We start from the raw sequence: 14,216 nt of genomic DNA on the forward strand, positions 1-14,216 counted from the left end.
TATTTGGCTGCCGTAAATTTGCACATAATAAGCCACTTCTTTGAGCTATCACTTGTGGCCAGGTTGCTTCCTCAAAAAGAGCTGTATAGCTCAGTGGGCCTTACCTGGTATAATAGAAAAGAGTTTAAATACGTTCTCATTAACAACAACAACAACAGTTGGCACAACAGCATGTGTAGGCGACATGGTTGAATATTTATGTTTGTGTCAGACAACCAATATTGAGTCTTTGAATATACAATTGCCTCCAGAACAACAGTGGTAATGGCCCCTTGCTACGTATTAATCTGGATCATCATATTTCTCAGCTGAACGCATGTCGGTGAGTATAAGTTACAACGGTTATTTGGAGCGACGCTTTAAAACGCCCACAAAACTCACAGCAAAAAGGCTCGGCTCTCATGAGGCTAAATGTGTTTCTGTGTTAGAATTGAGCAACATCAATTCACTTGTAAGTCGATATTTTTTTCTGCCGTCGATGTTTTGCCAAAACGCTCATCAGAAATGTGTTGAGCCCTGTTGCCTTGGTTAAATACTTGTTTGCAGAAGCCCTTTTCAAGATATGAAAGTGATTGTTGACCCTTCACTATGCACTTTTGTGGATCAACAAAGCAAAAGCACGCCCCCTCCCCCCCATGTTCAATTTCTTCATGAACAGTGATAATTTTCATTAACAGTTACGAGCCAGTGGTGGACATTCCACATATCTATGACGGGGACCGTTATTCCCACGACAAAACTGCTGTTGACGTTGTAAAAAAAAAGTGCCGCTCATTTTATACAATTATAAGAGCACAGACGCCGTGTAGATGGAGCATAGAAATCAGCTCCTGGGCAGGTGGTAGGTGGATTGATGTATCGCAGCATCGTGAAGATATTGCGGCGCCTTGGTGAAGCCTCCATCCAGCAGTGAATTGACCATGGCTGATGACGACGATGAGTCAAGTTGACCTCAGGGTGGAATTTGAACCTTGTAAGCTTCCGACTGCGAGATGAGCTCTCTACCCAGCTGTGCCATCTGGCCCGATGTGACTGCCAAGAGAGCCATTAGGATGATGGAAGAGAATGTTAAATTAAACAAGTGTCTACATTTACCTGCGAATGTGTGCACTGCGTCTCTCGCACAACGCTGCGGCGTGAACTGTAAGACTGGAGGCACACACCGCCCAGTCGGGAGGGATAGGGTGCCCTTACACAGTCAAATATAGCTTTAACAACTCTGTTAAACGCTAAACAGAATGAGTAGCGTTGTGGATTAGCTCCTGTTGTCCAATGCAGACGACTTTGTCGTTCGCTGTGACCTTCCAGCAAGTTCAAACACGTGACCCCTCTGTCCTGAAATGTGATATTTTCTTCGCCTGATGATTGCACGCCGATTTGTTTACCGGAAAATACGGCAAACACACACAGCCGGTGCTAATGTTTACATTGGGAATAATGCTTAACCGATGCAATAAGCTCCTTTATGAAATGCCAGACTTATAGCCCCCATGACAGGGCGGATGAGCGACTCATGAAGGTGTTCGGATGACATGGCTGAGTGACACATCGAGTTCCTCACATCACGTTCATTGTTAGACGTTTCTATATGGTTCACCGGTTTTAGCCAGGCTTATTTTTTCACGCGGTTACTGATAAGATGCTAAAAAGAATACCCCCGTTGTAATGATATTCATCATCATCATCACGATCCACGGGCAGATAGCTCGGAAGGTGTCCACTGCACATGTTATGATTTGTTTCCACTTTCCTCTGTCTTGTGCCAATATGCTGAAGTAGTGCCACATCTATCTGGCATCAATCCCTGATGATGTCGTCGTCAAGCCATTCTCTGTGCTGTCTTTCTCTCTTTCCTGTTCCAAATGTGTCCAAATCGTGCCAGTTTCCTTCTCAACACATTCCTGCGGAGGGAGCTGGTAGGAACGTTGGGTTGCTTGGTCAATGGCCAGGGTCAACGGCGGCGTGGTGTATTTCGCAAATATGCCCGACTGTGAGGGCGGGCACAAGCCAGCGTGAGTAGGTTAAACGTTGAGTTTTATAAGGGCACCATGGGGTGACCAGCCCCTCCCCACCCAACCCCACCCCTCCCACCCCCCACCCAGCCCCACCCAACCCCACCCCTCCCACCCCCCACCCAGCCCCACCCAACCCCACCCCTCCCACCCCCCACTCAGCCCCACCCTCCCCACCCAGCCCCTCCCTCCCCACCCAGCCACTCCCTGCACGACGGACGGACACAATAATCCCCTGTGGGCTGGTGTAACCAGGAGGTTCCTACCAGTATAACTGCCTGCATCATCAGGTCTTCTTCTTCTGTGTGCAAGCTTTTTCTTACTGACACGTTGGTCATTCTTTGGGTCCAAGCTTAGATGAAATATATTTCTGTAGAAATCCATTTCGAGTGCCGATATCTTATCTCTCTGATATTCACACGTAATAATCTCACAGACAGGCTCGCTGTCTGTGAGCAGCTGGCAATGCATCAGCATTGATTCAAGCAGAGTTGAACAACACTTTAATTTGGTGATGCTGCTGCTGCGTTGGCGGTGGTGCACACGCAGAATGAACAATACAGACTCAACACAATTGCGAATAATACTGTGACCTTAAAAAAAAATATATATATAGAATAGGCGACGAAGCACGTCTTATGATGGGTAACTACACAAAATCTGCGCTTAGTATATATTTTTACTCTTGAGACCAGTGTTATTGGCGAATGTGTTGAGTTTTTTTTTTAAACTGATTCAAGCAAAGTAAGCAAGCCTGACTCTGCTGCTGCCGATGAGAGGGTTAATGTCGAAACGGGTCGAGAGCCGTGTTTGTTTGAGTTCAACCAATTTAATTAAATTAAAGTAAATCACGACGTTTCGAACGCAACACAAGCGCTCATCATCAGGTGGACATGGGGTAAAACACACAGCGACAAACTGCATGGAGGCAAATACAACAAGAAGATGGGAGACGAGAAACTCAACAAACCTTCGAAACACAATGTGATGCAAAACCAGTCGGCCAACAACGCAGTTAGACACTAACCTGGTTGACCACGTATTTCAAAAGACTGCTAAATTTTTTGTGTTCATCTTCTGGGCTGAACACACCAACGTAAAACAAAGGACACGCACTCGTGAACAGACACGAGGTACATATACAGGAAGACACACAGGGAAAGATGTTTTGGGCAGCCCAGAGGGACAACCAGAGCAACATCACACCAAGAGACATACACACATGCAGAGGCACACACAGAAAGACGCCTGGAGGAATAGCGTACAGGTTAGTGTCTAACTGTCTCAAATAGAACACATTCCTGCGGAGGGAGCTGGTAGGAACGTTGGGTTGCTTGGCCAATGGCCAGGGTCAACGGCGGCGTGGTGTATTCCGCAAATATGCCCGACTGTGAGGGCGGGCACAAGCCGGCGTGAGTAGGTTAAACGTAGAGTTTTATAAGGGCACCACGGGGTGACCAGCCCCTCCCCACCCAGCCCCACCCCTCCCACCCCCCACCCAGCCCCACCCTCCCCTCCCCACCCAGCCCCACCCTCCCCACCCAGCCTCTCCCCACCCTCCCCTCCCCACCCAGCCCCTCCCCACCCTCCCCTCCCCATCCAGCCCCTCCCTCCCCACCCAGCCCCTACCTGCACGACGGACGGACACAATAATCCCCTGTGGGCTGGTGTAACCAGGAGGTTCCTACCCAGTACCATTCTGATTTATTCTGCGGTGGGGGGAGGAGGGGTTGGTGGTGGGGGCCATTGCGTCATCGCGCGCGCCGTGACGTCACCGGGCGCACGGCGACTATAAATTGCGGCCGCCCGCCGGCAGAGCGCCTCAGTGCGCAGTAGCGAGAGCAGCAGCAGCCGGAGCCGCCGTCTTCAGCAGCATCGTCGACGACGCCTACTCCGTTGCTTTGCGTTACGTGCGTCGTCTCTAGAACGTTCTCCCACACAACCATCCACCCCCACCCCCGCCCGGGCACTTCGGGAATCTACGTGTAAATTTTTTTTTTTTAAACCATTTGATTGCATGAAAATTAACGAGCTTTAAAAAAAACCCACTACGCGATCGTGGGCAATTGTCGGCACGTATTTCTACACCCAGCGAGTTGTTGAGGATTGGTGATTTTTCATCCATACATTTTTTTTCTCTTCCAGGGCCGCGATCGGTGGGTTTTGTTAGCGCTGTCGCAGCGTTCTCGTGTCTCGTCGGGAATATTTAAATCTGCGTTTTGTATTTGTCGCTATTTAAAAAAATATATATCTACCGTGCTCGGCTACGCTCGCGTTTTTTCATTGTAATTACAATTTATACGCAATTATAATCGCATATCACGCCCTGCATTTAATATTAAATTACAGGCGCTACCAACTCGCGCGATCAACGCACCGGGGAGGGGGGGTTACGTTGGGATTGCCTCAAAACCAAATCGCTTAAATTCAATCGTAACACCTAAACGCTTTAAAATTTCTCAATAAATAAAACTTAACCGAGCCATGAAGACCAAGGTGGAGGTGTGCCCCTACGACTGCCAGCCCAAAGACGCCGACGACCTAGCCGAGTGCAAGGGCGGTCCCCACCGCCGGGCGGACGGAGTGGACTCGTCTACGCACGGCCAGGCGTGGCTCTGGTGCCGCGAGTTCCTCCCCGGGGCGTGGAAGCGCCTCCCCGAGCACAGCCTGCGGCTCTCCGTCATCAGGTGGGGCGGGGCGTGACGGTTGATGTGGGCGGGCCAAGGAGAGGCAATGGGCGGGGTTTAGGATGTGGGAGGAGCAAGGAGGTGGGAGATCTTCTTGGTTCTTTAGGTAAAGTCACGTAGAAGGGAAGTAATAAAATAATAAAAATAAAACAATAAAATAATTCTCACGACGTTTCGGCCACAACGCAAACAGCCGTCCTCAGGTGCTGCGACTCTAAGACCTGGTCTTCACCTGAGGACGGCTGCTTGCGTTGTGGCCGAAACGTCGTGAGAATTATTTTATTATGTTTTATTTTTATTACTCCCCTTCTACGTGACTTTACCGAAAGAACCAAGAAGATGAATCCCTGCAGTCACGAAAGCTTTAAATCGAAAGAGGTGGGAGATGCCAAAATACATTTGAGTAAGGGGGGAGGGGGGGGTCTCTGTTATGGGTGGTTCAAGGGGAGGGTGGGGGGGAGGTTAAGGGGGCGTGTCGGCAGGTCCAGGGTGCTGAATATGGGCAAAAGTTTGGTAAACATTTAAATGGGCGTGGCCAGTGCCAACGTGTGGGAGGAGCCAAGGACTTGACCCGTTTGTTGCACGGAGGTGCTAACGAGGATTGAGTTGGGGGGGGAGGCAGTGCTGAGTGGGGGGTGTGGGTGCGGGGCAAGAAACCTTGTGGCCTGGGCCAGTACTGAGTGGGCGTGGCAAGGAGAGGTGTGTGGGAGGGGCTAGAGGTTTAGACTGGGTCTAGTGGTGAGGGCATGGGAGGTTAAAGGTGCCAGTGGGTTGGGGGCAAGGAACTTGTGGGCAGGGTCAGTAGAGGTTATGGCTAAGGGGAGGTTTGAATTGGGCCCGTTGCTGAGTGATGAGAGCCAGATGTGTGGGATTGGGTGGCAAGAGGCGGCTTTGAGTTGGGTGTCCATGGCTATTGGCCGTTCAATGCGCATGTGGGTTGGAACTGTGGTGAGTGGGGCTAGACTACGTGTCTGATTAGGCCAGGTTTATTTGTCTATCCGGGTGAAAACTCAAGAGAACAGGATAGTCTTCATTTGCAAGAGTGAACTGGGTCACCAATATTAGAAAAGCAAAACAAATAAAGTACAGCAAGCAACGAAGCGTAAAGAATGTGCGTGTAGGTACAGGCATGACCAGGCAGTAGCAGAGTTGTGTAGGAAGGGCCAAAGGGAGGTTTGAATGGGGGACCAGGGAACATCTTTGGTAAGGGATTTGGTCAGAGGTTCAATGGGTGGTAACAGAGGGCCTTGGTCATGTCCACGTGGCTAAGTGGGTATGCCTAAGAGGATGGTGTAGAAGAAGGTGATAGGTGGATGAGTAGGCTCTGCCAAAATACTGCAGTGGGGTGGAGGAGGGGGACTGGAGAAGTTGTGTGTGTGTAGGGCTTGAGTTGAATTGGTGGGGCCTAGAGGCATTGGAGGGGCAAGAGGGGGGGAGGGTTTGATATATGCTAAGGCATGTGAGATGTGTATTTATAGGCAGCCACGGTCGTGTTTGATGTAAGCGGAGATTTGTAATGGAACCGGTCTGGCCAAGTCTGGGTGGGTGATAAATTAAAGAGGTTTAAATCGCTATGTGGATGGAGCCAGATAGGTCATTTGGGCAGGTCCCGGGTGCTGTGTGTGGTGCATGTGTACCGGACAGCGTGGGCAGTGAGTGGTGCTTAAGGTCAAATTACATAATACGAGCGGTCCGAGGATGAGGTGTGAGTGGAATTCTGTCGTGTGGGTGTGGTCAGTATCATATGGGCAGAAATTAAGATATTGGTGGGGCATAGACCGGATCAAATCAAGACCAAACCCAAAACACTAATTTTACTTTGGGTTTCCTTATATCTTCATGACAATCTTGAACATTTGATGTCAACCAGTTTGTTGAGTAAGGTGGGTTTATAAAAGCATTTTCTACTGGTGGCCACATATATTATCCGATCCAAGAAAATGTGATTATATAACAAATAGCGTTATGCCTGATAAAAAAATATATATCTATTTAATGAATTGGAAACTGAATTTCCTCAACACTCTACAATTAAGAGTTATTCTAATGTTGAAATTGCTGCACTGTTCGTTAAGAAAGTCGTGCAATGCAAAGCAGAGTAGTTGGGCTCGATGATGCCCTCACCAATGCCCTTCACCGCAGCATTGGAAAATATTTCCTGAATTTCTGAAGGCGTTGTAAAGGAAGCTAAGAATTTCGTTGTGAGGTTAAGTCACACACTGCTGAATGTAAGAACAAAACAAAGCAATCTCGCTGTAATAAGGAGCAAGGGGGGGGGTTGATTGGGTGAGCCATGTGTACAGAATGTAAGAGGTTAGAGGTTACTGAGGCAGGCACTGGGAGTGGGACTCGCGAGTTAAGTGACCAAGGGAACGACATAAAGTCAGGTGGTGGGATATTGTAAATGCATGACCTTGTATATTTCAGGGTTTGGCAGGCGGAAGCGAGAAATGGTGGAGTGTGTTGGCTGGCATCAAGGGCGCCTGGCCGTGTTAGCATTTCGTTCTTCAGTGTTGTTGATAATGACCTAATTTATTTTTGTCTGCGGTTATGGATTTCTCATCTCGGATTCAAGTGTGCGTTTGTAAAATAAATGTCCTAACCTCCAATGGGACCTCCCCCCCACTCTCTGAGCACCAAGTTCATTGAGAGCAGAGTCCACAGGAGACTGCGTTGTTGATGAACGAGTGGGCACACTCTCACTGGGGTTAAGTGAGGACTGGCCACATTCCTGACCGTCTGCCGAGGGACCAGACTTGGGATTTCGTGGAATTGTTTGTTCCCTTCGCACATGGGGCTTGCCCCCACCACATGCCGAAGACCCATCCTAACGTGATACACAGAGCCCCTGAACATGACTGGGGAACCAACGAACCCAATCGTGAGCAATTTGTCCCTTCATATTAGAATACAACTTGTGTTGCATTGGGTGATGCTATTGGCAAATCCAGTCGTTTACATTTATTTATCCCCAGAAATAACTGGATGTCTTGCATGGCCGTTTGCAGATAATAGGATGATGGAATTGACCTTTTCCATTACAACATATGGATTATCGGGTGAATTTGGTGCTTCTAAGGAGAGCACGTCTCCTGACTCCTAAGCAAATGAGTGCAGACAATCGTGTTATTCACCACTTCTGGGTGGCGACTCTTATCTATGGTTTGTTGTGGATAATAGGATAAATTTAGTGCCTGCAACGACTCCTATAAATCATGATGCAAAAACAAGAGGATCATCATCCTCATCAGCAGTAACGTAACTATATCTTGATGATATTCATCATTGCACTACTTTCTTAACGGAAATGGGAACAGCAGCAACAGCATAACAGGGCTTCCTCTCGCCCGCGTAGTAATGTGGATAATAAGTTTAATTTGCTGCTTGATTCCTGGTATCTGTGGTTTGAACATGGATAATGAAATGAATTTATTCGCACATGATCGGAATTTCTGTGGATGGATTCCATGGCGCATGCAAGCGGGGGAGCGCATGTGTCATTCTTTCCCTCGGGCAAGGTGGCCCATGCCTGTGACGCAGCAACTTTGTCGAGGTTGTTGAATCGCACGCAGAGTTTTCATCCTGTCCCGTGAAATGTCCGGTCCACGGGGCTGCGGGGGTGTCCAGGAGGCTGCATCGCACCGAAAGTGGGTCAAGTGACCCATCGGAGTCGATATTTGTTCCGAGTGTTCTAACAGCTGCGTAATCCGGCTCGTGTATGCATGTGGGATTTTCTTCGGGTGTTCCTGCATCGTCATTTTTTTTTCACTGCGCAAAAAAAAAAACTCGGTGTGGTGGGGGGTGTGTGGGAGATTTTAAGTACGTCTTTGCGGAAACATTTCCCAGAAACCTATGAAAAAAAAAGTCGGTTCGACCACTGGCAAGAACATCCTCCTCCTACCCACTCATGTTCGTTTTATTGTCTTTGGTTGTGATGAAGGACACGGCCTGGAAGGCTGCCATCGTGCAGCCCTGTCGAGCAGCACCTTGTTATATAAAGGAAAAAAAGCCGCGTGTGTGAATTATTTAAAACTGGTTTGTCTGTCCCTTTTGTAATGAGCTCCGCACAGTCACCGCAGCTCTATTACATCAAGTCTTGTTACTGCTGATGACGTGTAGAGCTTTGATGCAAAGCAAGTCTTTTAACACAAGTAAGCGTACACATTAATTTAGAGCTCTCTATGAGCAGCGCATCCCTCGGTGTTGGATAACGGCTACCAAATGTAGACATCATCACAAATATGCTGTGTTTGAGGTGCCTTCAAGTGACATTTTATCCACAAAATTGGGAAAGGACCCTTCCATCTACCCTGCTACAGAGTTTTGTTGCATGGCAGTCCAAGCAATATTAAAACACATTCCTGCTGAGGGAGCTGGTAGGAACGTGGGTTGCTCGGTCAATGGCCAGGGTCAACGGCGGCGTGGTGTATTCCGCAAATATGCCCGACCTGTGAGGGTGGGCACAAGCCGGCGTGAGTAGGTTAAACGTTGAGTTTTATAAGGGCACCACGGTGGGTGACCAGCCCTTCCCCACCCAGCCCTTCCCCACCCAGCACATCCCCACCCAGCCCCTCCTCACCCAGCCCCACCCTCCCCTCCCCACCCAGCCCCTCCCTCCCCACCCATCCCCTGCCCATCCTCCCCTCTCCACCCAGCCCCACCCCTCCCATTTTTGGATGCACGACGGACGGACACAATAATCCTCTGTGGGCTGGTGGAACCAGGAGGTTCCTACCAGGACAACGAATAAATATATGCATATGCATGGCTTCTCTAATGCTTTGGCCAAAAAGGCAAAAAAAAAAATTCTGGGTATTGGGTAACCCTTTGATCAGTCTGTCTGGATAAGGCCCTAGCAGAAACAACACTTCATACTACATTTGTATTCCTGTTGCGTGATCGCTACGAGAATTATAGTGACCCACTGCTCTCGGAAGACGGACGGAGCTAATTCGTTGCCTCCTTCGACCTTAGTTGCAAAGCGTTGAAAGAAATGGTGAAATTTAGCCAAGTGAAGTCCACAATCAATTTTATTGTGCTGGGGTGTTTTTTTTTGCGAGCAGCCATTGGTGACTGAGCTCAGACCGTGAACTCGCTCTCCTTGAGAACCCATTTTAGACGTGGGTGGCTGCCCATATTTGAAACCGGGGTTTGAGTCTTTGCTCGCCAAGTCATCTGACCCCTGAGCCCCCGTTTTCAAATGGATTATTTCGTTTACAGTACGCTGCATCAAATCGTGCATGTGAGGATCCGTTCCTTTTCACATTAATATACTGTATGTCTGGGGCGCGTTCTTTTTTACATTCCACTTCAGATAAAATATTCATACCACTCTAGATTTGTGTGTGCACTACAGTGACAAAAAAAAACCCGACTTTGTGAATTGAATCGTGCCCCCTCGATTGTGACATTAAAATGGTGGAGGTGGTTTGTTTCATCATCATCCATCTTCAAAGGCAAGGAGGCATCGACACTTGACGGTCTGAGGCCGTTCGTTTATCATTAATTTCTGCTCACGAGCTCAATTCGAACCCAGGACCTAGGGTCCAAGGCATCATGGATCCCTGTTGGGGTGGGCAGAGCATTCTAGATTGAAATTAATTTCATTGCAACTGCGTTTTGTGTTGAGTTTATTGTCCTACCCCATCACCTCCAATTAGTACGGTTGGCTACTACGGTGCTAAATAAGTTCTCCATACATAGTCATTACAATTTTGTTTATTCAATGTCATCATCATCATAAAATAAAGGTTTTGACGAGAGCATGATCCAGCGGGGTTGGTGGTTGATGCAGAGATCGACCAACATGTGGGAGATCGAATCTGCAGTTCCTGTGAGGTGATGATTATAAAAATCAACAAGGAAGAAACAAAACGATGCCATCGCAAAATGACCCATTATCGCTGGTTTTTATTGCTTTTTCCATTTACCCGGCGTACTCTCGGGTAGTAGCAACACAACCTAACGCTGATATTTTACTTGCATTGGGTTATCTGTGCGAGCGTTATTGTGACGCCATGTTCCCGGTAGAAGGATAGGACCGATCTAATTAATCGACGCTTTCAACCTCGTTTGGAAAGCATTGAAAATACAGCAGTGATGTTGCTGACCCATTTTCATTGTTGAGTATTATCAGCTCGTATTGCAACGTGGGCATTTCTGTAACGACTGATTTCATTGCACGAGCAGACTATCCCCAATTGTTTGGGCAATTATTCCCAGCACGACTCTTAAAAGTATCTATATAAATACCAAGACTTGGTTAAAGCTATACAGGGCAGATGAAGAATTACTGACTGGATCATTCCATTGCATATACTGTACAGTATTTGTTTAAAAAAAACCCATAATACATTGTAGCTTGGCTGCAAGTGAGCTATGCTGGCGCTGTCTTGGGAGTGTAAACGACCTACAAAACTGTGGCGTGCAGCGGCCGACCATGTTTTATTAATCTGTTTTATTTTGTGGCTGTCGTGAATCTCCACGGGATGGCCTTATGCCAGTGAAATTTCCATTCACTTCCTTGCAGTGCCTTGTTTGCTAGATCAGCATAATCACTTAAACAGAGCACCACCTCATTGGCAAAGGTTAAATACATTAAACGAAAAGAGGTAATGGTAATAATACGTATTATTATCCAACAAAAATAATGTGGTGCTACTCTTGAAAGGAAATCTTTTTTTTTAGTTTTACTACCCTCGGACATTCATGTAACTACAGCTCAAGTGCCACGCAGTCGACGGCCAAGCCAAGAAATATGGTCAAGTGTGTCGCTGCTCAAAAGAGCAAAGGAGGCCTTTGTCTTCTTCACGAACCGGTGGTGGAAATTCCCCATTATCATGGCAGAGTTGTCTTTCAGAGTAAGGTCAATTTTTGACTTAACAGAAATTTTTTGCTGTTATGTTTTCTCTGACTCTCGAGGGATGGATGATTGGCCGAGCCGACCCCTCGACTGGAATTAATAATTTCCAACTGCGAGTCGAGTCTTAACCGGAGTGCCACTTTGCCGGACAGTTTATTGTTCGTGGCCAAGTGTCCACGGGCTCTGTTTCTCTTAACGCTCGCGGTGCACGCTTCGAACCCCGAGTTTGTGTGCCGATTATAAAAAGGGTATGCAAATTATACGCAAACGTTTACATTCGGACTAACCGTGCAGATACAACTGTAGAAAATAGAAAGAAGAAATGAGAAATGCAAACAAGATGGAGAAACACGGGTTAAAGAATGAATGTCCTGAAATCAAATCTCCTCGATTGTGACGTTTCCATTGTGTTCCTGTGGGTGGTGGGTGGGGGGGGTAAACTCTGACGCGTGCCCTCTGTTGGCTGCTCTGAGCCAATAGTGGAAATTCCACATTTTCATGGCATGGGCCACTTTATAGATGTGGTGACCGCCGTTGGCTTCCCACAAGGTAGTACTTTTTTTATGAACCCCAGGAAACATGACAGACTAACACTTCGCCCATCATGCTGGCATGACGAAATTGGGCCGAATAACCTGTACGTGGCCGTAATGTGCAGGTAAGGTGTGATAAGTGTGTTTACATGTGCAGTGGTTTGCTCTGGTTTTACACAGTTGAGGGCTGGGTCATAACGACCCGACTTCGGTCAGACGAGGAGAATGTTGGCAGGGCTTATAGGAGTTTGAAGGTCCCTTTTGAAGTGACCCGCAGTCACTAATCGCACGTATAAATACAATTGCTTTGGACGCCCGACACCCCCCGCCCCATCATCATCTCTATGAAGCATTGCACGCAGGGGGACTGTCCGATCTAGTTAACTTCATAACTGTGAAAGGGGACATGGATTCGTGTTTATGCCTGCAGATGCATTAGCAAGGTCTGTCCAAGGTTGAATATTATTTCAGGATTTTCTTATTTACAAGACTTAATTTGTTTCGCAGGACTCTGCAGTAAAGTCGGTGCCAGATTGTGTCATCCGAGATGGTGTGCAGTGCATCGTAATTGGTCTCTTGTTGAGACATACCTGGCATGTGTCGAGTTAGGATTGATGCATGCGATAACCACAGCTGTGTGCGATTTGAGGTTTTGATAAAATGCAGTACTGTCTATTCTTTTTGTTTTCAAGCCAGATCGGGGGACGTTGATTAATGACTACATTGTGGGTAGCAGAGGGCAGTGCACAAGTATGTATTGTTGGACTCTACTTGTATGCTCCCGTGTCTCCCCGCTTTCACCTTCCCGCATTGACCAGCGTGGTAAAGTGTGGTCAGATAACCCCCACAGTGTTGAGGCCCATATCCAGCAGTGGATTGACAAAAGGCTGTACGTGTTTCAATTTGATTATCGAAATATATTAAAGGGAAATTTGTGAATGTGTGTCTGTTCGAAATGTTTAGCATACTTCCCAACATGCAACAAACTTGAAATGTGGCATGTGGGTAGCTTCCAGTCTGTACACAATGCAAAAAGTATAAAAATTTACTTTTGTATTTTGGGGGGATGGGCGCAATAATGGATATTTTTGCACGGCAAGTGAGCAGTGACGTCACATCTGTGATGTCACCCGCATGCGGCAGCGTCACGCAGTGTGCTTGCTGACGTCACGCATCCCCCCCCACCCTCCGTGTAGCCCGTGTATTAATCCAAGAGAAGAATCCAAGTCTCGGGCGAAGCCGAGTAGTAAAGCTAGTTTTTAATATATATATTACTTGGTGAATGAAATATCTCTTTGTTTGTTTTTGGAAGTGATTGGTTCACATTCCAGGGTTAAACATATACAGCTATTCATTTGAGAGTTTATTTTAATGAGCATTGGGTAGTGCTTACTTTCTATTCTCATCTGGTGAGTCCCCTAATGAGATGACCAATGTTGAGTTCCTACAAAGTAGTGCTTCTTTTATCAGCCCTGCAGGGTTGATGATGATGTGGCATTGATCCCCAATCAGGGTTTGAATCTTACAGCCTTCCGCTCGTGAGCCAATCACACCAACCACAGTGTAACCTGATGGTGATAATCACAAGTGTGTGTGGGAGCGGTAGCGTAGCGGTTAGTGCACTGTGCTGATTTACGCTCACAGGCAACACCGTTGATGATTATCTGAACCAGTCCTGGGCCTCCCCTAGGTCGACTCGGCCTCAAATGAATACCTGGTGTGGTGCGTAAAAACATCGCCACTTGGAGACGAAGGCAGCTAGGCGTGGTGCTGGCTACCCACCTCCTCGTGTGCCATTCCAGCCTTAATAGGTGCTGGCTAACAGCACTTGCCCCAACAGTTTGTTAAGGCTATACAGGAGGTCTTTGTCTTTGTAATGTGTTTAAAACAAGTTTTTTTCACAACTTTCCCAACTTCTGAGCAAGAAGCCAGCCAAGAAAAGAAGGAAATGAACAAACAAAAAAACTTAAACGCAAGTCGAAAATATGTCGGCGAGTGCAGCATTGTGAATAGAGAGAAAGCCGGACTTTTCACTCTCAACCGCTGCATCACATAATCTCAGCGGTTTTGTTGTTGAAATCTCGGTCAAATCTTTACGTATTCTTGGGATCCGCTATGGCGC

The 14,216-nt window shown here is 47.4% G+C and overlaps 1 protein-coding gene across 5 annotated transcripts in view; it reads left to right on the forward strand.

Annotated features, from left to right (window-relative positions):
- The first annotated feature begins 3,842 nt into the window (after nt 1-3,842).
- The window catches only part of LOC144722960 (choline kinase alpha-like), a 66,555-nt gene continuing 56,181 nt past the window's right edge, over nt 3,843-14,216 (forward strand). For 4 of the 5 annotated variants that reach the window (XM_078601414.1, XM_078601417.1, XM_078601416.1 and 1 more), the window contains exon 1: nt 3,847-4,699. In XM_078601414.1, coding sequence (XP_078457540.1) covers nt 4,497-4,699 — 203 coding nt within the window. In that variant the 5' untranslated portion in view covers nt 3,847-4,496. Of the gene's footprint in view, nt 4,700-14,216 lie in introns of all 5 variants that reach the window. The other variant, XM_078601415.1, reaches the window with a different exon arrangement.

This window comes from Lampetra planeri, chromosome 16, assembly GCF_965212315.1.
Source record: "Lampetra planeri chromosome 16, kcLamPlan1.2.h2, whole genome shotgun sequence".
NCBI lineage: Eukaryota > Metazoa > Chordata > Hyperoartia > Petromyzontiformes > Petromyzontidae > Lampetra > Lampetra planeri.